This window comes from Taurulus bubalis, assembly GCF_910589615.1.
Source record: "Taurulus bubalis genome assembly, chromosome: 8".
Classification (NCBI taxonomy): Eukaryota; Metazoa; Chordata; class Actinopteri; order Perciformes; family Cottidae; genus Taurulus; species Taurulus bubalis.
In genome coordinates this window covers 18,201,170-18,225,072 of record NC_136596.1, presented here as the reverse complement: position 1 = coordinate 18,225,072, position 23,903 = coordinate 18,201,170, and the positions used below count along the sequence as shown (strand labels likewise).

General features: G+C 40.2%; 1 protein-coding gene across 1 annotated transcript in view; it reads right to left on the bottom strand.

Moving 5' to 3' along the window:
- galnt9 (polypeptide N-acetylgalactosaminyltransferase 9) overlaps positions 1 to 23,903 on the bottom strand; it is a gene marked incomplete at both ends in the record, with an annotated part of 75,700 nt that overhangs the window by 35,585 nt on the left and 16,212 nt on the right. The window contains 3 exons of the mRNA XM_079222036.1: positions 453 to 650; positions 11,100 to 11,274; positions 19,687 to 19,853. Of these exons, the coding sequence (XP_079078162.1) occupies positions 453 to 650; positions 11,100 to 11,274; positions 19,687 to 19,853 (540 nt within the window). The remainder of the gene's footprint in view (positions 1 to 452; positions 651 to 11,099; positions 11,275 to 19,686; positions 19,854 to 23,903) is intronic.

Genomic DNA, 23,903 nt, shown 5'->3' with positions numbered 1-23,903 from the left:
ATCCCCCCTAATATGGGAGGTAAAAGATAGCAGGGAATAGAGGAGGTCTCAGGGAGGAACAATGCTCTCCCTGAGTCAATTAAAGTCGAGGCCGAGGGCATATATAATCAATTCTAGGATTATACAGAAACACGATACAAGCCAGTACTGTCCTTCAATCAGCGGTGCATATAATGGAATGCCTGCTCATATTCAACACACAATTACACTAATGACACAGTATCGCTGTGGCCTCATGATCCTGCATCAAAATAAAGATATTCATTAAATCATGGTAATTAGACAGCGTTGTACAGGTAGGTTTTATTTGTGTGTTAGGGGAGGCAGAGCACCACTACAGAACACCTTAATTTGATGGTTCCACACATGAATAAGTCATATCCTGAGCCTATCCATATTTCATCAAACATCCTCATCTATAATGTACGCTGTATGCCAAACGAGGACCTCACCTGATAGGGGCCGTCTCATCGCCCTTGTCCAGCCACTCTTGTGGTGGGATGATGTACATACACCACAGCCCCCAGTTATAGCCATGGGCGGCATTGGCATATTGCTGCACCTCAAATGTGTTGTACTTGATGTTGTCTATGGCGGGCAGGATGATGCGGGTGTGATCCTCCTTCATCCGGGTCAGAATAGGTTCAGCCCTTTGGAGAAGAACAGAGGCAGAAGTTAAAAGCGGACCTTTTGTATTAAGTATGCAGGAGTTCAGTTGCACAATTACAAAAGATGAAGAAAGACAATGAGAGGAGAACAGGCTGCCACAGGGAGAGAAAAAAAAGTATTCTGCCCTGTAGAGGTTTCAAGTACTAATATTGCAATGTTAGAATGAATAATTCTGGTCAAGGATGACCAGATGGGTCACGTAAAAGAACGGAAACGTGACGTGAAGTGAAGTTGTGAATGTGTTTTTTCACAGAAACTGAAAATCAACCGAATTATTTATTAAACATACTGAACAGGGCCCTATTTCTCGTACCTGGTTTACCGAGTTAGCGGACTAATTTTCAGGATAAGATGACGTAGGTCTGGCTTTTCGGTTCTTCGAAGCAAGCTTCGATAAATCACCATAGCAACACAGCCAAAAATTTAAACCTGCTTCCGGGCAGGCTTACTGAACTTCACTGGATAAGCTGGCCACTCCGACCGGACAAAAAAGGCAGCTCCCTTCCTCATTGATGAAGGAGCGATATTAGTTATACTAGTTTTATAGGGAGAGAGTTCTTCCAGATCGCCAAGATCCGTTCTCACATCATCATGACTTCCTGTACGCGGCGCTATAGATTCTGCCGGCAAGAAATCATTTATTTACGAGAGCTTCTCGAGCCGCGGACATTGATCACCACAGGCGCAGCAGATTGCCCGTCTCACAGACAGAGACTATCACCCGCTGCATGCCGTACTGTTCTTAAGTTTATTTAGCAAGAAACTTATGGATGTGTTGAAAGCACTCAGAATTATATGACAGTGTTATTAGTACACCATACTATCATTATTGTAGAACATGATTAAGGTGGATTCATGATGAGAATACAGAGAATCATACACAATTTCTTTTCACTGCTTTAATTGATTACATTTCTGATTATGAATAATACATACATACTGATCTGCCCATACACATATTCAAACTCCTAGTTATAGTACTAATCTACACATACATTTTCCCAACACTGACGCAACTTGAACTTCTGATATATTTGCGACGCTTGTGTCTCTCAGTGGGGGCGGCGTTAAGCTGCGTTCACACCAACAACGTTGAAATATTCGCAACACGTTTGCTGTGAATGATTAAAGTATTGCCTTCCTCATATGGGTTCATGATCATGAACTTTCAGTCCAGCACTACATGTACAAGTGGTTTTCAGTCTGTCAAATCAGTATTGTTTTCAACATTTAAACCCAACTACTAGGATGTGCTTCCATCCACTGTTTATGATGAGAAGATCATGCAAAATTATTGTTTTGCGGCACAACCAATAATATCATAATATTGTATACTGCATCTCCTGCTCATTAAAACAAAATGTTAAAATGTGACAGTCATCCCGGTGAGACTTGATAAGAGGTCAAATCTGATATGACAGAGCACATCAGGTGAAAAGAGAGGCTCAGTCTGCTCCAGGAAACTATCCACTCTTTTGTTTCTTCTTCCTCTATGTGAAGATAGTTTCTGAAAAGGCCTTCCTGAGTGCTCAACAGGCTCTTCATCTCATGGCTTTTGCTCCGAGGCAGCTTTGGCTGGCACATATTTTTTTAGAGCACATCAAGTGGAGAGCAGAGGCCATATTAACACAACATCTGAAGGCTAAGAGTAGCTCTGAACAGGCCAATTGGGGAGAAACAGCTCTCGTACCTTAATACTTTAATGAAGGTTTTTTGTCTTAGTTCATAGAGCATTATAGCACCAGCCTGTGGAGGGTTAAGGGAGGTCAAGAGGACTGACAAGTCACTGAGAACAAGTAACTCAGTACTGAGAGTGGCTGCTGCTGGCAGTCCATCCAGTAGCTGGGTCAATAGTTTTGAAAGATTAAAGACATTGACCTTTTGAAAATACATGTATGACATGTATTTTACTGTATTGATGAGAGCAGAGCTGGGTACAGTATGCAGAGCTCTAGCCATTATTCAGAATTAGACTTTAACGATTATTAGTTGACAACTAAAAAAAAAACATTTTCTTAAACATGTAAAAATTTGAATATTTTCAGGTTTCATTCCTCCTATATGAAAGTTAACTAAATAGCTATAGTGGACAAATCAAAACATATGAGGATGTCATCTCTCAGAAAACTCGGATTGACCAAACCACTGTGGCAATTAAGATGCATGTCTCCTTTCAACAGTAAACATTGCTTTTTTTTAAGTAAAACTTCAACATGTTTGGAAATACACCTTCAAAGCAAAACGGTATCAACCTCTTTCTATTCGTTTTAAAGTTACCTCCCTTCTCATAATAAATGCTGCTCTCAGAAGTTGTGTTAAAAGGTTTAATAGGCAACAGGAACTTTAATTGTATCGAGGAGGTCTTCTACTGGCAAAACAAAATACTCCAGAGTTTTACTGCCTGTGTCTCTTGGTTACTAGAATGGTTTCATCAATGCCACACTCCCTCTTCTATTTAAACATTGTCTTGAGAACCATATGGCAGGTCTACAGAACAATGCCAAAGTGCTCCCGGCTGCATTTGTACAATCTTACAATGCTGAAAAGATGATCTCCACCACCATCTCCACCACATCTTCCAAAACTTGTGAAAAAAGAGTGCAATTATGAAATGATAACTGTATCTCTCCAGAACACTTCTACTTCCTTCCTTCCTCCACAACCACTGACCTTTTTACTCTCTGCCTTTACCCTTCTTTGTGCTATTATCGACTGCCTACAACAAAACTCTGCTCCATAATATCAAATTAAGTTGAATGTATTTCCAATAATTGATCACGTTTGCATTCTGAATAGCAGCGGCACAACTGTTTCATGCACACTTACTTTCACATTTCCTCTTTTTTTTAAATATTTTTTTCAACATTACCTGTGAAATAAAATATGTATCTATCACTTAACAAAAATACTACTGAAGGATAAAATATTTACCAAATAAAAAGCTGTGCATTGATAAGGGGATGCAGTCAATGCAGTCATAATAACTGGATATTAAACTTAAAAATGGCACTCATTCACTGTAAATAAAACATTGCTCTTTAGGCTTAAAAAAAGGTTTCCCCGCCTCCTGGATTGCTTCTTTGTTGTTCCCCACTGCACATGCACATTTGTGTTTGTCCTGCTATCTTTGTGATCCCACTGGGTCCAACTGAAGACAACGCATAAATGAGCACATGTTAGCCTCCATGAAAAATAAATATGAAAACAAAGCCAATAAAAAAAATATATAGCCTGTTCACAAAACATACAGAAGATGTACAGATGTGTCGATGTCCGCAAGATACTCTTTTATGGAAAACAAAAAAATGGATCTGACGGATAATGGTGTTTGAAGATAAATGGCCTAAATATTTTGTATGCATTTTTGCTGCTGCCGGTTGCAATATAATACATCATTTTTTAACCTTTTGGTTTTTCTTAACTGCCGGCAAACAGTTATGCAAATCATTTAGTCATGTTTGTAAAAAACAGTATGAGCAAACTTTGATTTCTGAAGGCCAACATGTCATGTACAACAGGAGAGTAGCTGCTAAACTATATAATTGTCTAATGTTGTGTTCCTGACGTGGTTCGCTGATGTGTTGCTGCTACTAAATCTCATTCTACACGCCCTAACCTTGAGGTGCTCTTTCTGCCATCACAGCATTTTCCATTCATCTCCCTGAATCCTTGAGAACCCCCAAACACCCCCAGCCAGCCGCTCCTGTACCTCAGGGATCCATGAGGCTGATAAGATAGAGACGCTCTGGAAATGAGGACACATCTGGTTTTGACAGACGAGCCTACGTCATTCCTCTTCCTGTATCTGCCATTTCATCTGCATAACACCGAGAGGGTCATTCGTCCACATCAACCCAAATCATTCTCTGTTCCATATTACAGGATGTGCCCCCCTTCCAGCAATGACTCATCCAATATTATGAATACATGTAGACAACCTCCATCGCCGCCTTCCTCACCATACCATTTGTGTAGAGGTTCATATTGAAGCATGAGGTCCTTTAATGTATTACATCTTTATGGATGACCGTTTGTCTTTCATAATATCCGGTACCTTTGTTGAGACTTGCATCAGGCTGTGCACACATTTCACAGAGTTAAACAAACAGAACCAGCCTGGATAAATATCACTGTACAATTTCAAGTCATATCTGTTTTACTCAGCCTCTGAATGTTTCACCATCTGTTATACCTTTGTACAATGCTGACGTACAAATCCTGTAACTATCCCTTTTGAGATTGCATTCTTATTTTGAATGTAGAAAACCGTCACAAATCTCATCTTCATGAGAAGCTAATTTAACTCTAGTTTGTTAAGGACCCAGATGCAGTAAAACAGGATTCCAGAATCGTTTTGCCAAGGCAGATTTAATAAAACACAAATAGTCCAGGATCTGCTTCCGGGGAAAAATCCGACAGGAAGCAGGGGGAGCTGAGGCCGTTCTCGTTGTCGGGGACAAAAGGTTATGCATGTTCCGGGGCAAGAGTCTAAACGGGCTGGGTCGGCAACAGGAGAGCAGTCTGAGGGTAATAGCTGGAGGGTCTGGCATAAATGCGGAGAACGGTATGACAGCGAGTGTGAGTGAAGCTGGGCTTTATATACTAGAGGAATAGGTGCAGCGGTTTGGACAGGTGAGAGTGATAGAGCTGACGAGATGGGTGTGACTAACAGGTGAACAGAATACGTTGAAGGGGTGAGTGTGACTACCAGGTGCACTGAATGAAATTAAATTATGAAATAGCTATAACTTTGTGATTTTGTTTAGGCCAGCAGAGAAGGCTTACCAGGCCCTGACGGCGCACCACTGCTTGGTTGTAAAAAAGTTATAAATGTATTGAGATGTCTGGTAGGGTTGGACTGGGGAGCAGAGGTTGCATCCCTGATACACATATACCTTAATACCTTAAGCCTTAATTAAAGCCATATTAGATTATGGTAGTACATCATATGGTTCAGCATCACAAACTACACTTAAACAGCTGGATGGTATCCAGACCACGGCCCTCAGAATGTGTATATGTGCAGTGAGAACATCACCGATGTGCCATCCAAGTAGAAACAGGAGAAATGCCATTGTGTCTTTGCAGAAAACCACTGTTGGTTAATTATTGGATACATCTGAGAGGTCATGAAGATAATCATCCAACTAAAAAAGTACTAGAAGCATGTTTGGAAAGGCAAACAGTACCAATGACAAGTTTTGTCTGGATAGGAGAAGCAGCAGCAAGAAGCTTAGGAGTCTATGATGTAGAGCTTATCCCTACTGTCATTTGGCCAATAACTCCTGTGTGATTACTTAAAGAACCAGATGAAAAATACGCAGAGCATGTGCATGTTTTTACAGATGGATACAAAACAAAACAGATACAGACAGTACAGGAACTGCTGTTGCAGTTCCCCAAGTCACAGTTTTGAAATATTTAAACGCATATCGAATTGTCTGGCTGTGTACACAATTATTAAATTGTATGCAATTGTTTTGGATAGAGTGGGTTGAACAATACAAACCAGGCAAAGTCCTTATTTGCAGTGACTCCATGTCAGCACTCGCTAGTCTGAAGGCAGGTATGCCCAATACTCGACAAGATCTGATAGGTAAAATAATGTCAATGCACTCGAGAGCAGTAGAACGAGGCACTGCAATTATATTTAGATGGGGAAATAAAGGCCCATGTAGGTATCAGAGGAAATGGAGAAGTGGACAAACTAGCCAAACAAGCACTAAATGAAAACAAATTACACACATATCAAGTTATCCAAAGCAGAGGGAAAGAGCATCATCAGGAAAAATATCTTCAGAGTATGGCAACAACAATGGGACCAGGACACGAGGGGGAGACACCTACATTCAATTCAGAATAAAGTGAACAGTGTAAAATACAGGGGAGGAAACAGGAGAGAAGACGTTTCAAAGGCAAGATTAAGAATTGGACACAGCAATCTACGGAGCACATTATACGTGATAGGGAAGCATCCACGTAAGCAAGAAAAACCAAGGCTCTCTTAACTCCGACAAACACCAAAGAGATCAGAGATTCTTCTTTTGTGCTTATTCCAAACTTTCCTCCATCAATTATGCTTTCAGAACGTTAACTTGCTCTAAATGTACTCTAATGTATACAGGTGATGCCAACCAGAGCAGAGTTTGAAGAAATATTTGATGGATCACAGAGCAATAAATTCATCACATGAATTCCAGGATATTTACTGTTAAAAGTAAACATACTTATGTCTTATCCCTGACCTGTATGATTATATGCAATGTATGAAGAAAATTACTATTGACTGTTTAAAAAACAAGATGGGTTAAATTGTTGAGCTGCGTAAAGTGAAATCATGGAGGCAATGAATAAAATTAATCGTGGGGATTTGAGTTAGGTGGATTTGTATTAAGGCTATTCTAGATTTGCATGTTCAGACAGATTTGTATCTTTATACACGTATGTATGTTTAAGTAAAGTGAATAACACATTTGTACTTCTCCTTTCTCTTTATTTCTCAAAACAATACAAAACATAATTATGGAATTTGTGCACCTGTGGTGTATGTTTAAAACATATTTTAATAGTTTACTTTACATTCACAGTTTATTGTACAAAATGGGATTATCGATTCAATAGTTTCAATTATACACTTTACAGTAGTAATATGGAAGCAATACCTGTACGGTTTACAATGATACTGTTGGGGAGCTCATTTAGAGAACAATGCAAAGTGTTGACATGTACATATTTTAGAATCTAAAGAAAGTAAAACAGATTAGCGCACAATCTCAATTCATCATGGGGTAGATAGTGAGATGCAGAAGCATGAACTGGAAAAGGATCCTCCGATTCAATGTAAGATTCCACACTACTTCTAAATGCATTTGCTCATGATATGGTTGAAATGATACAAATGTAAAGATGGCATAAATCTCTGTCTGCGCTGCGTTTCGGAAGACTGCCTGGCCTGTGCTCTCTGAAGCACTAAGTATGGCTGCAGCCTTCTTTCTCGTCTCCAGACAGATATAAATACTGAGCCACCGCCAGACACAGTGAGCGAGAGTTAAGACATGATTTACTTTTGCTAAAAAGTATTTCCTTAGCCTTCAAGAACTCGGGAAGTTGTACACCAAATGTATTTATAATACCAATTCACCTGCAGAGCATTATAGGTCAATGATATCTCAATGATATTAAAGAACTGATATATGCCATATAAATGTGGATATGGCAGATATTACATATTTCATAATGATAGGAGGTGGAGGTTGGTTGAAACAGTTTTCCTTGTTCTTAGATAAACTCACCAGGTCACATAGCAGCTGAACATTCAAAATTCATCAAAGTGTTGCTTGCTGAAGCATGCATTTCATTACCACCGGCCTGCAATGACAATCTTATCTCCAGCACACACTCAGCAGGGAGCAGCTGCTACACTTCTAATCATTATGTGTTAATAACCTGAGATTGCAACTGTGCAGGGACTTTAAAAAACAAATACATAATAAAATCCTGCTCTTCTCCTCTGCAGATATATCGTAGAATACAGTAGTTCCTGATTACAAAAAAGCTCCCATTTCCTGTCATTAATCCGTTTTATTTACAGCGCTTGCAGAAGGAAACAGGTCCTGTTCGCAGCAGAATGAACAGCCGTTGTCTCAAGGATGGATGTATATAAAGCGTTAAAGGAGATGGATTATGAACATTTAGCTGATGCAATACTGCCTTAATAATAGGCAACGATTTCAAATCCTCATATTAAAACAGCAAAGCCGTGGAAGTCTGATTCCATCACTCCTCTGGTGGAAACGCTTCTCACTTAACTCCTCATAAACCAACATGGTGTGAGGAAATGGGAAACAACTGTCAAGTTCACTGTACGGTGTGATACAATTATGTCTGCTTTAACAGAAATACCAACCACAAATACATTTCAGCTGCAAATGTACAGCATACCAGGTGGAATGCCTTCTCAATGAATCACAGCACTGCAGCTGGCAGCATTGTCTCTGGCTCAGTATGCACAGGCAGTGTGTACAAGGTCATTGTGGGAGACTCACCACAACATCTAGAGGAACCATCCATCTCACTTATCACTGGATGTGCAATGGTGAATAATCGTATTATGATAAATAGGGGGCTTCTTCCATTCAAGCAAATAGATAGTGTAGATACGAGTGAATTTATCTGAGTAAAGGAGCAGCAAAGAATGTTTTCAGACATACAGTAGATAGTAAATGGGCACACACACACACACACACACACACACACACACACACACACACACACACACACACACACACACGCCTGGCATCTCTTACATTGCAATATCCCTTTACCCAGCATCTGCAAATCACAGGGATTCCTGTAAATAAAACCTCACACAAAAGCAAATCTGAAGCAGCAAACAACAACAAAATAAAGTCAGTGGGTTATCAAAGAAAGATGGAGGCGGTTATGTGTGTGAGGGTGTGTGTGTGTGTGGGGGTGGGGGGGATGCTATTCACTCATGGCAGCAGGTGAACTAACTCAAAAGAAATTCGCCAACACAGCCTCAACATGTAGAACATTGGGGGGGGTGGTATAGCAAGAGCGCTGTGGAGGAGGAATCTGATGCAGAGGTGAATGGGTTATGTGGGGGCCTGAAAGGTACGTCTATTTTTGAGCAAGAACAGATGGGGGAACAGATGAGGGATCCACAGGGTATCAATTATCATCACTATTGCACCTAGGCAATGATGCTATCTTCTCCCTCAGTGCGGTTTGTTGACTGGGCTGCTCGACTTGCATGTCATCCGGGCCTCAAGTATATATTCATGCTACAAAACAGTGTCGAGAGACAATGATCAAGGTACATTAAATCACTAAGCGTTAGGAGGTCAATGTATTTGGTGGTGAATGGCTGAAAAAAGCTTGTTTTTACCCATTACTTGTTTTACATGTTAGTACCCTGCTTTCATGTGAGCATGGTAGTGTAACACATACCTACTATCTGTGTCTGTTTATTTCACATACATATCTGTATTATTATTGTATTCGTATTTATGCAAGACGTGGGCAAAGCCTACACCAGCAAATTTTTAAAATACTTCTCTATAGCAATGGTTTATACTGCTGTTTATACTATATAAATAAGGACCACAACCTCGTAATAGTGCATTATGCGACTTAACATATTATGCCTACACCACGGAAAAAATGCTGATGGAAAGTCAATTAGGATTTCTCTTTCCTAAACCTAACCAAGTTGTTGTGTTGCCCGAACCGAAATCAAAGTGATCAGTTGAGAGCTCCGGTCCTCTCTTCCCCCAAGTGTCCAAGACATGCAGACGCAGATCTGATAATATGACCACACAGTTGATCAACAGTCTTTGGCCTACGGTGTTCTGGTACCAATATATGAGCCATATTCATGCATAGGGCAGTTCATTGGTGTAATTAACTGCCCTATGTATTAATATGGTGTTTGTTATAGGCCAATCTATGGCTAGCACATGCCTAGTGCTACGTGGAGGTGAGCCCATCTATAACTAGTTTGTACTGCTCCACCTCCCACACTCGCTCCAGTTCCTCCCACACCAGCTCCAGTTCCTCCCCCTCCACATTCCACATCCCTAGAGATAGTCTGCGATGCCAGGGGTTGGCATGCCCCTCCACTGGGACCGCTTTGCCTTGGGAGACCCTACCAGGAGATACCGAGCCCTACAAACAATTTACATATTTGAACTGCACTGACGGAGTCTGTAGAAAAAGTATAATTAAGCATTTCTCTCTGTTCTCCTCCATACCTCCTGTTCTTCCTTCATCCCTCATTGTCCCCTTCCTCACAGGCAGCTTCCCAGGGAAGAAAAGCTACACTTCATCTTCAAACACTGACAGCATGGCAGACTCAAATTAGGTGCCAATTACATCTATTTGAGTGACTTGTTTGCTGGTAAACTTAAGCAGCAGGCAGACATTGGACTGAGACCCCCAGAAGTAATTTCATATCGCAAAATAAGTCCAGAGCCTGCAGGTAAAATTATGTAAAAATGCCTAATATTTATGTTCCCTCTTTAATTACACTCACCTTTCACACTGTTGTACTCTCTCTTATTATAAGTGTGTATTTGTTGGACAGGTAGTGTCATTTAAATTGGGCTTTTATTCAGTTCAAACCAAAGCTATTACTCACAATTTAAAAGGAGATGCCAGAGAGAAAAGCTTATTAATGATAAACCCTTCCTATTAATAAGGGTCATTCTGCTGAAAATGCTGTATCAGTTAGAATTGACCTGGCACTGTATCAAAATGCTCAGGGCAGAGAAAGCTGCATATTCCAACGATAATAATCTTACATAACATCCTTCTGTACCGAAAATATGAAAAGCAAACCACAAAGCAAAGATGACAAAAGACAGAGAAACAGCTCGGACCTTCTAATGTTAAACATGACTTTTTCTTACCAGCCAGGATTGAACTCGACGTGGGCGTCAAAGAAGCCAACGACAGGAGCCGTGGCCGCGTTCCAGCCATGTATTCTGGCCCGGATCAGGCCCTCACGCTTGCTGTTCCTCACAATCTTTACCAGGCCTGGGTAGCGTTTGTTCACATACTGGTCCAAGTTGAATTTCAGCTCCACTGAAAGAGGGCAGATTAGAGAAATTCTTTCTTAAAATTCCATCCAGATGAATGGAATGTAAGGACAACAAGTGAAAATATGTTTCCACGATGGTTTTGTTTAAACTTGCCTTAAGTCTTTATGTCAGGACTGCAGTGAAAATGTGTTTATTTTTTTTTATTGTATAATGATTGTAACTTGTGACAGGCAAGTTGCTTGAAAAATGCAGTTACTCATTACCTGTTACTCAATAAACATTTCTCATAACTGTTCCTTAGTTCCCCAGCAGAGCCTTATCAAAGGCAGCCTGTATAAGGTCACCTTTAATTAAACTCCAAAGCTTCGAATCCCCTCTTTGGTAACATGTAGAAGTAGAAAGTGAGTCATAATGCTTTAACAAGAAGCCACTCTAAGGTTAAGTCAGTATTTACGTTATCTAGTTATCTAGCTTAACATTAGTCCTGCATGCAGCAATCCAGCAGTCTTGTCTTTACAGTAAACCCGTTACCTGATAACACCGACACACCCTCCAATTGCGAGTGATTCCTGAATGTAGGCTTATGAGTGGCTTATGTTAGCAAGCCAGCTAATGTAATAGCATTTATCAGGGCAGACATTTAGAAAAGTCATGGTAGGAAAAGCACAGATGTATTTAATAACATTAATAATGCTACATACCACTCAATGGTATAGGTAACTGGGACACTTCATGGAACTGAGCAATCATTAATGCCTGTCATTGAGTGTCTATTTGCACCTGGGTAAGTATAGTCACATGCTATTTGGCAATAGTGCAGACTGAAAGTAGTGACATTAGTAGTATAATAGTATGTGTCGGGAGTAGGTTATGGTGGATGACAGGGTCAAAGTCAGAATTTACATCTAAGAGACTGGGGCTTGAGTCCCACGAAAAGCCTAATCAGCACCACTGGGGCCTGGACAGCTTCGCCTCAGGCTAACCAGGGTTAAATAATAAGTGTTAACTACTGTAGGCTATAACCCATGTATGTTCAACCAAAATAAATTAAGCCCCAGGTTCAAATTGAAGAAGAAGAAGAAGAAGAAGAAGAAGAAGAAGAAGAAGAAGAAGAAGAAGAAGAAGAAGAAGATTCTCTCAATGATGAGAGCTGATCTGAATGTCTCATACAAACATAAAGTTATTTAATCTTATCAACAGGACACCAACATTTCCTCCTCCCATTAATACCACAATCTCATTGGACGAGTGTCATGGAGTGCAGCGTATTTGGGCAAATACAGTAAGAAAGTGAACGAGTTGAACTCCCAATATGTTGCTGAAACAAATAATTACTGTGATTATTAACTGTGATGTCACCTAGACCTACTAGTTACAGAATATAGTAATCCCATTACTGTAGTACATTAGTCATGTATGTAGTGCTCAAAACTGATGGTCAGCCTAACTGGCAACTTTAGCAATAGGGGAAAATACAATAGTATGAGAAAACTGTTTGGTTAAACAACCCACTCCATTATCCTGACAGCTTATCCTATAAGGGTCGCGAGGTCGCTGGAGTCGATCCCAGCTGACATTGGGCGAAGGCACTGAACATGTCGCCAGTTTATTGCAGGGCACATATAGAGACAGACAACCATTCACGCTCACATTCACACCTACAGGCATTTTAGAGCCTCCAATTAACCTGAGCTTTGGGAGGAAGCCAGAGAACGGGTTCAAACCCCTTTTACTGTGAGGTGACAGTGCTAGCCACTACACCATCGTGCAGCCCGGTTAAACAGCCCATTACTGCTGTATAAAAAGGATACCAAACTGATAGGAAACGTAACCTCCTTTGCTCTCACAGACAAGTTTGTCTGTCATCACTGGAAAAAGTTTGCCGGATTAACAGCCAGTTGCACAAATTGCTGTCTGTGTTTCATTGGAGGATAGATGGCTGTTTGAGCTTCTCCTCTGGGTTTCTGCTGAGCGTCCCACTTTCTGAGGGAGATTAATAAGGACGCTTGTGGCACACTGGCTCTGAACAGCATCCACACCTAGTTTGTGAATGTGACTCGCAACATAAATCAGCCAGTGAAAGTAGAGAAATGGCAGACTAATCCTCTGTCTGTGTGACTGAGGAGACACAGTGAGTGAATGGATTGTCAGGAGTCTTTTTCTAGGTGATGGTCTAAAACAGGGGTCTTCCTCAGGCCAAGGACCCCCAAACTGAAAGAGATAGAGCAGGGACCCCCTACTATATATATTGTATAACATGTCGTTTTATATTAAACTGGGCCTAGTGCCATGTATAAACATGCATTCAATACTAAGCTATTAAAATAATACACAGGTTCATACATTTTTATTTCAAACATGTGCAGTGTACTTTGAGTAGGGTAGCAATGCTACTGCCATTTATAAACATACCTTGCACACCGATACCAATATCAATACGTTCTGTCAATTGTATGATAGTCATGCATTCAAGCTATTCAAATTGACGTTTTTGTGGAAAGGAAAATGAGCGATGGCCTATTAGTGCCACTGCCATTAATAAACATACTGTCTTGCATAACACTGAACTATTAAAATAATGCATAGATTCAAGTTTTTTTTTAAACATACATGTAGGGGACAGTGAAGCCTCAAGTCATGTGGATGGCACACATAGGCCTATTCCCACATTAGTAAGATGTCTGACCCTGATGAGTAGCACACAACTTATCTATCCTTGGATGGATGGAGGTTGCCAGGCAGAGGGTCATATTAGCCCCAGGCTAGTCTTGCGCTGTGAGTGAACCGGTGCCCAGCTTGATAGAGTACTGTGTGTCACTGAATGTGTGCATTTGTGAAGAATTGTGTGAGGAAAAAAAAATGAACCAAAACTTTCACGAGCCACAGCCTTATCACCGTGCACCCCCTGTTGTATAGCCGCAGGGAGAGAATGTGGATTTATAAGCGGTGACACTTCAAGTAAACCGCCTTTAAGTAAACCGCCGTTAGCATTTTACATCAAATTAAAGCAAGCATTCATGGGAACTTTCTGTTTGTGGCGGTCTCTGTTTGTGGATTTCTTGTTTTGTATTTAAATAGTACTCTTAAGTTTAACATGAACGAATTTTCAGCAGGTCAGCTCAGTGGTTAGCATTGTATGTGGCTGCAATAAGTAGTAGAAGTAGTAGTAGATCTCCAGCATTTATGCGTGGACTTTCCATGTCTTTGTAAGTGTCTAATATCACTGGTGGAGAGTAATTATGTACATTTACTGAAGTACTATACTATGCTTTTACTCCAATATATTTCAGTAGTAGCTAGAAAGTAGCCGTTCACTCTCCATATGGAGTTTTCTTTTGCTATACTCTAAGTACATTGTGCACATAATTCTTCTGTAATTTTATTTAGGTACTTTTAGTAAAGTTTAAGTAAGTACTTCAACTTCAATCTAATTGATGATTTTGGCACATTTCATAATCGCGAACAGAGACAATCTTTTCTATTTCATCTTTGCTGTAAAGTGTCTCAGAGTAGTGGGTACAAATGAGCTTGCTGTTAGCATTTAGTACTAATGCCACGTAAACTCATTAAGGAATAACGAGATTCATCTTTACTGCATTCCCATTTGGATCAGTCACTGTTAGAAGCTGCATTGCTCCTCTTTGAAGGTCCAGAGACATTTTCAGTTTGGTTCCGTTTGCACTGTTGAATATTTCTAACCTGTGCATTGGGTCTCCTTCATCATCAGCCTACTCTGCAGCTACAATATGATAAAAGCTATTAGAGTGCAATAATTACTGGCCTGATCCTATAAAATAAAACATTGGACTGCATCCATGGGAGGAGAGTTATGGAGCAGGGAATACATTTTAAAGGAGTAGCAGTGAAACATATATGCGGATAAATAACTATCCATCATACCATAAATTTAAAATGAATGCATTGTGTACTGCTCAAGGAGCACCATGAATTCCTTTGGCGACATGGGAGATTATGGAAGCCGTTGTGTTGAGGATAGATGGGAGAGAGTTATTGAACCTGCCTTTGATTATTTAAACTGGGGCAAAGCCTTAGAGTTCACTTACAAGCTGCAAAGCCTGAATTATATCCTTCCACATACTGCCTCTTTTGTGCTCACTAAATATGGGTACACCTGCATTCAAAATAAGCCACAGGACCTTCTGTTTCCAATCCAGTGGAATCAGCCTCAGAACAGGCATCAGTTGAGTTTCTTTGTGTGTTTACAAAGGTCTGGTCTCTGACAGACCATAATCTTCTAACAGTGGATTGATGGACATGTATCAGACACTGATACAGAAACAGGTCTGAAATTGATCAATCACAGGCAGACTAGTGGAGTTGGTAAACTGAATCACCACAAGTAATGTGATGTTCATTAAATATTCAAAAAACTGTTGCCAAAAGTAAATTGATACTCCTCATTCTGGGGCAACATCTCTAAATGCAGTGTGACAGTATAAGCCCTTCATTTAAGTAGGCCTGTAAATAATCGGTGCAGCAGCATGTCAGCAATTTGGGGGTTATCCACCTCTCACAGAAACACCACAATGGTAACTTGGTTCATGTGTTTTTGACTCCTAACACATCCCCTTCATTTAAAATTCTGCCATGGCAACATTGTGTTTTTTTTTTTCTCGGGATTAGTTACAGATAATTTATGAAAAAAACCATTGTCGCTGCTCTCTTTTCATCGCCGCTCCTTCTTGTTTGTATCATAATGCTAGGTGATTGCATTACTTGCTCTATACATGCAACATACTGTGTCTATGCGATGCTGTCCTACTGCAAGTAGGAACTGAATGCAGTATGTGAAGCTTTAAAGAGATATGTGATTGAGTGTCTCAGTTAGAGTACAACCAGGACAAACTCTTTCCCATTAATAGTTTTTTGCAACTGTCAGATAGGCTTTTAATTAAATGTAAATTGACAGAACTGAGCTATTTTGAACCGAATTAAGATAATTATATAAAAATTAAACAGTGTCTTTTTCAAAATTGTTTCTTGCAAGTGTCATAATGTGTCAAACAAATATTCTGTTGCGTGTTAATTTGCAAATCCTCCATTCTTTAATCAGATTTAATGAATGCAATGTTGAAAGTAATTCAGCGCCTTGAAATTAATACCATAAGCTGCGTCTACTGGTCCTCAGTTTATATCCTGTTTTCATTATATGAATCATTAAGTTATCAATGTGATGGTGGTATTTGCTGGAATTAAATCCTATAAGGTTCATTAAGCCTTTCCTTGCTGTTATGCTGCTAACATGGCGAACAACAATACATTTGAGTCGTCCTGCCTATTACACACACATAGCCAAAGCTCATCACTTGGAATGTGAGTTTAGTTTAAATGCTGTGAATAAACCGTTCAGCCTCAAGGCAAACATGCTTCCGGTGCTTAATTTATTATGCCAGAAGTGAGTGTGGCTGTACCTCCACTCATCTCACTGAGCCTTGTTTAAATGAGGGGGGACAGACAGAGCCATGCAGAAAAGGTCAAGCATACCAGCCTGCATATTAATGTCACAGCAGAGCAGCTCCCTAGAAACCGCTCACACTTCTGCACAAATCATCATCACTGTTGGTAAACATACAGTAAGAGCCGCTGACGGATGTGTCGGTTTGCAGGCAGTGACCTGAATTTGACCTCATAGATGTTTGTGGACACCAGAAACATCAACACCTGGTAGTCATGTAATTTGATGTCAGTGAACTGCACACAGCCCACTATTGTTAAACACCAGTCTCCAATGCTTTATAGCAAAGGTTACTCAACAAGTGACAGAAGCCATCAGTTTAGCTTTCTGTTTTGCACCTTGCTGTTTTCAACTGTGCTTGTACATCAGTTACAATGTGTCTCTTCCTCTGGCTGGAGACAACCTTATTCTAACACCTCTGAAGAGATTTCATGCCTGAGGTATTATTGTGGCAAATTAGGTGACTCGGAATGAGTTGGCGAATTTGTGGTTTAATTATCCGGATATCAGACATGTAATTTGACAAAGGTGTACTCATCTATTTTAAACAGGACAAACTTGAAATCAAATTTCAGTGTTGGTGTTCTTGTCTTACAATGTTATATAGATTATTTGGACAACTTCATTTAAATGAAAAACAATGTATTCTTAAAAAAAAGAAATTACCATTAAGTGCCACATTTCTCATGTTGAAGTACGCTTCAAATATTACAAAAATGGTGCGCTTAAACAAAAATTAAGACAGACAGTTTTTTTTTTATTGGTGATACTTTAATAAATACATCATTCCATATTGATGCATCGTTACAACCTTACATAACACATAGTCACTTTATCTTCCCTTATGTAAATATATTAATCTATATATTAATTAAACGTCTTAAAATATTCTAGAGTTTCTGCTGGTAAAGAATTAATAATATTATTAATTGTTACTCCAGAGTCTTTGTTATCATTATAGTCTAAAAATGCTGTTTATTTTACACCCTTGAAATGCTATTATTTCATGGGAGGGAGTAGAGGTGAAATGTAGCACATGTCAGAAAATGTTGCAGTCTTTATCCTCCTGAGACCCGGCAATGCATTTTTGTACACTGTAGTGCACATTATGTTTTTGCTAATTCTTCTCATAGTACACATGCCACTCTATTGAGTCCTGATGTTCCTATAAGAGGACAACTGTAGCTTTAAAATGACATCACATGGGTGTGCCATTGCAAACTTTCCTTGGCTGCAGCCTCCACAACAAGCACATGTTATGGAAAAAAAGAATGGTAAGCATTACATTCATATTTAAAATGTTTTTTAATGATATATTTGGATTGTTTTTAGTCAGTAAACATCTAAGGAGTAAGGGAGGGAGTTTTCAGAGCTGAGCTTATTTATTGTCATAGGAAAAACAACTAATTTATGAATGTAGTGCACGTCAGGACTTTGTACTTGTGTTTATTTCTATTTTTTTAGTAGAGAGCTCCATGACAGAGGCAGAGAGCATCCGTAACCGGATCATTGATGGAGATTCAGACCTTTTTATAACAAATGTTTTGTACTAAATTATAGAGTGTGCTATGTATTTCTCTTAGGTCCATGCTGTGTTGGAAGAATACAGAATTGCACATGATAGAACCTAAATAAGCCGTAGAGACTGCAGCCACAGCAGTACTTCCAGCAGTACGTTGACGAAGATCTGTCCTTAACAAAGTCCTGTTGTACACCACAGTGTACATGTTATACAATTATAATAAAGTAATGCTTCAAAAAAAGTAATCTTTGCAATGTATTTTTTACCACCCCAACACTTAATTTATTATATATATATATATATATATATATATATATATATATATATATATATATATATATATATATATATATATATATATATATATATATATATATATATATATATTTAACATGTTTTTTTCTTGGGTAGTAAAGATAGGGTTGTCCTTCAAAAATCTATTTCAGAAAAACCTTTGCGAGAGTGAAAATGCGTTGGGCAGACTGACATAATGAGAGGACGGGTCGACTTCCTTTTGTATCTGTTCATTGGCTGTTAACGGCTGCCTGTTTAATTGTCGGCAGTTAGAGCCTCAGCGGGGAGCAGAGATGTGCCAGCGTGGACTCTTGCTCGGCCTTCTTTCAGTATGTTACTCATGCGCCCTTTTCCAGTGCCAGCCTGAGGGAGGCAGGCCTGTTACTCTGTGCCAAGTGAAGGAGGGCCAAGTGTCGTCTGGAATCTAGTTCATTGTCCCTCGCTCTCCAAACGGAAAAGCTTTTGGGATGTGGAGCCGAGCATCGTCAGCTGCTGTGGGCGTCATGGTGTGGAGGCGACTGAAGCGTTTGCCCACATCACCATGGAGACAGTAGTAAGCAACAGCAGTTTAGCAAAGGACGAGACAAATCCCATCCCTCTTTTTTTAAGCTATTTTTAAAACCTGGTGTGCAAGAGTCCAGGGGCTCTCTATCCCTTCAACTGTTACTCACAAAACCAAACACACAGAAAACTGTCTGACACACACACACACACACACACACACACACACACACACACACATGCAAACCTGTAGCATTAGAAGACTGACTACTGTGGCAGGAGTCCAAAAACATCACACTAACTCAGTTGTGTATGACGCCTTAAGTTTGCGTTCCACCAGGGACGACAAGACATGATAAATAGGGTGACTGTCTCAACTGAATAAGCAAACCTAAAGGATTAGACAATGACAAACTGCAGGTTCTACAGGTTTCATGATTGTAAGTCTGAGAGGAAACACTTGTACATGAGGAACAATTAAATGTGCTGCAAAAAGGAATGATCAGAAAGATATTGGATCAAACCACAGCAACTGACAAAATCTCAGTGACTAACATGAATTTATGCCCTACAGAGCATATAAAAAAAAAAATTGCAGTATAAAAATAAAAAAAATAAAAATACAGTTTTTATCCAACTAATAAAGCTGTCAAAGGTCTTACCACTGTCACTGTTGTCGTCCACCAGGATGATCTCCTTGAGCACATGTGCTGGTGTGTGGTTGACAACACTGTGGACGGAGCGCAGGATCACTGACAGTGCCTCGTTCACGAAGATAAAGACCACGGAGATCTGAGGAAGGTCTTCTGGGTACGTCAACTGCTTGCACCTGTTAAGATACAATCAAGATTATTAGCCAAATATTTCTCGCCAAATATTTCTCACAACAGGCATTTTGACTTGTCATAGCAGAAAAAATGTGTTATTAACAATGGCTTTGATCCTTGTAGGCGTGTGAGCATGTGCAGTAGCAGGGCTCTGGAACCGGCACACCTGCTATAAATGGGATGCAGACATAATTCATGTGATTAGTTACACCTGTTTTTCACCTACACCTACACACCCACAAAAACGTATTATGTTTTGAGAAATCTGCCTCTTCTTTCTACTGGTTGGAGTAGAAGCTTTTATCTCTTAAAAATGTAATTAAATGTCCAATATCGCATTCACAGTGTATCCACATATTGCATGCAGCCTCATATTTCTGTCCAAAAATAAAGGGACGTAACCTATATAACTTTTTTCTCAGTGAACCAAACCAACAATGGCAGAAATAGCTCTCATCTGAGATATCATTAGAAGTCCCACATCCATTTGATGGTGAAGCTGCAGCTCCCAGACCTGGATTCTCTATACGTACAGTGACTACTGCTACAGTATAGCTGCCATACTCTCATCCTGCTTGTGAGAAACCTGAATATGCTGACTGGAGTTCTCTTATAGAAACCCTGATTCTACAAGCTCACATTGTAGGCAAAATAATACCATGTTAATTTCATTTGAACATGTTAGCATTCTAACATTTTCTAATTTGCAACGCAATAAGTGCAGCTGAGGCTTATCATTAATTTTGATGGTATTTTGTCATATTCCAAAGTATTGGACAAATTAAAATGCTGTGACGTGATGATGGCTTTAATCTAGATTAAAGGTGAGAGGATCACTAAAGTGATTACAATTCATCATGAGGGGGACACACCAATGCATCCTCCCTTCGAAACAAACAATGGTAATTGACATAATGATGATATATTACCTTAAATAAAGTGTGACTTAGGCAATGTCAAGGATAGACTGCATTGTCTTGCGTTAATGGTCACATACGTATACTGTGTGTGGAGCGGACCAACCCGGACTCCTTAGTTATTGCCCTTGGGGACTTTAACAAAGGAAACCTCAGCCATGAACTCCTTAAATACAAACAGTTTATCAAAGGCTCAACCAGAGAGGGGAATACTCTAGATCAGTGGTTTTAAAATTGGGGGATGTGTACCCTTGTGTGTGTGATGTGAAGGCACTCCAGGTATGTGAGATTTTCTTTTTAAATATATACAAAATTAGCATCCATTCATACATCCTATAAATGGTTATTTAATAAATTATCAATAAATGTAAGTGTAAATTCATGAACATAATTGTATATATTCTATATTAAATCAGACACTGATGGCACAGCGCTGTGTATTACATCTTTTTTTCAACCAAACATGATTTTGCACTGGTTATGGGGTAAAAAAGGTTGAGAACAACTGCTCTAGATCACTGCTACACAACAATAAGTGAGGCCTTTCACGCCGTCCCTCATGCTGCACTGGGACCCTCTGACCACATTGTGGTCCATCTAATTCCTGCATACAGGCAGAAATGAAAGCTCTGTAAGCCTGATGCGAAATCAAAGCAGTGGACCAGTGAAGCTATGGAGGGTCTTTGTGCGTGCTTGGACAGCACAGACTGGGATATTTTCCGGACTGCTACCAACAGCCTGGATGAGTACACAGAGGCTGTGACTTAATACAGCAGCGTCTGTGAAGATAGCTGTATACCATCACGCACCAGGGTGAGTTATGAGAACGACAAACACAGCATAACTCCATCAGCCAAAGTTGAGAAAGGAACAGGTGTTTAGTAGCGGGGACAAGGACTTGTATAAAGAGTCAAAATACATGTTTAGCAAGGCGGTGAGAGACTCTAAATGACAGTGCTCTGAGAAACTGCAACATCAGCTCTCAGCAAGTGACTCTGCTTCTGTCTGGAGAGCGCTCAGACAGATCGCCAACTATTAACCTAAAGCCCCCCACTCCATGAATGACTTTCGCCTGGCAAACCAGCTGAACCAGTTATACTGTCCTTCGAAAGACAATGGAGCAGCCCTGACCCCACTCCATAACCCCATCCACCAGTTCAGAAGGGGCCCATGCCTCTCAAACACCCATCCCAGTGTAGTACAGTGTACAGGGAATGACCAAGTTTCTCTAACATGAGCCCAAATATGATCAAAACCAGGGTGAAACCAAAAACTGGGTTACACGTATCCTTTTAAATGTGCTCAATGTCTCCCATCTCTTAACCTGTTAAGTCTCACACACCACCCATCATGCCTCAATGTCTAAATCTCACACGGTACATTGATTCCATGGTAACCTATTTTAAACATCTGCGAAAACTTACACTATCACAATTCATAACATGTACTGTACACTATGCCATGCAAATGAATGTTTGTAACCTTCATTTGGCCTGTGTCTCCCTCTCACACGACAACAGCCCTGTTACTCTACTTTGCTGATAATTTCAAGTCTGTCACCTCCAGAAAAATATGGTATTTTCTCACAAGCTGTGGCTTTGAAGTCAGAAATAACTGTGTTGACTGGACGGACATAGCTGATTCCTATGGCAACTGTGAACACACACACACACACACACACACACACAGTCAACATCTTGTGAATCTTGCCGCTTTGTAAAAACTGGGCTCCAAATGCAACAGCTGACAATCGTGATTCACTCGCTTCTGCCTTTGTTTCTCCATGTTTTCACATATCTTATTCAGCAGTGCTGTCTCATTATGTGTAGGGATAAAGAGGTGGCTATTGGATTGTTGTGATTGAATTATTTATAAAATATTTTGACTGCAATGAATGTAATATTATTCCATATTAGAATCTCAAATTGACATGAATCAACAATAGTGTAAACACATCTATGAGTTTTGTTTAGTCTCAGTAAACCCTGCTCAGCTCTTGAAGTCGTTTGCCAAACATTCCCACCAGGGTAGTGTTAGAGACAGTGAAATATTGCATTTGGCAGGTGAAATATTGTACACTCGAGAACTATTATTGAGAAAACATTGATTCGACAGAATGTAATGTCTCAAATGCTATCACAGATCATTAGATGTGATAGAGGCAACGAGTGAGGCCAAAATTTTGTCTTGAAAATCTGCACTTAGCTTGGGCATTTAAAAATAACTGTCTCATCATCCTGAAACACAAATTAAGGCTCTTAGAAAAAAGAGCATCTATTATATTAACTAATAAGACACAGCCAACATATCATAAAAGCCCAAATGAGATTATGGAGCTGCATACAATCACTAGTCTGATGATATACTGTGTTATTTCTGTATACTGGAACACATGAAATTAAAACCTCATCTTTATCAAAATGTAACCGCTTAAGACCCTTGTAACGTCTCTGCATTAACCCTGTGAGTCCCAGGCGGCACAAAGGCAACACGCTGCGGATTTGCGGTTCGTAATACACTTCATTGTTCTGATCAGCTGTGCGCTCCCGGCCTTGCCACTGAGCGCACCCGTCTGCTCGTCTCTGACCCGTGGACTCAGCTGTTTCGGCTACCGCTCTCTCCCCGTTCATCAGACGCTACTCCTGTTTTAACGGGGAGACCCACACACACACACACACACACACACACACAATTGCCCCCAACTGAGGCTGATTATACCTAATCCTGTCACCTGTTCCCTTGAACCACACCCTCGCTCAGTTCCCTCTACAGCTGAGTGCAACCCCGCCCTGCCGCCACAACCCTGTTGATGTTTTTCCTTGTTCACTGTGTGGTCGTATTTTTAGATATAAAACTTGGTAATGTTGGTATCAAAGTCAAAATGCTGCTACCTTGAACGTGTTTTGTTCAAAGACAGCACGTTCCCTGCTCTTCCACCCTAACTGTGAGCCATCTGAGCTCGACTGGAGCACGGTGCACTGATACCCCGGTGAACTGCGATGTCAGCCTGAGTCAGCAGCATCCATGGGGTCAGGCCGCAGGGGTGCGGGCACACAGCAGATGGATCCCAGCATGATGCTAAAGTTACATCCTCTTCTCTCCACCCATTGGAACCCTCCTTGTCCTCTACAGCCG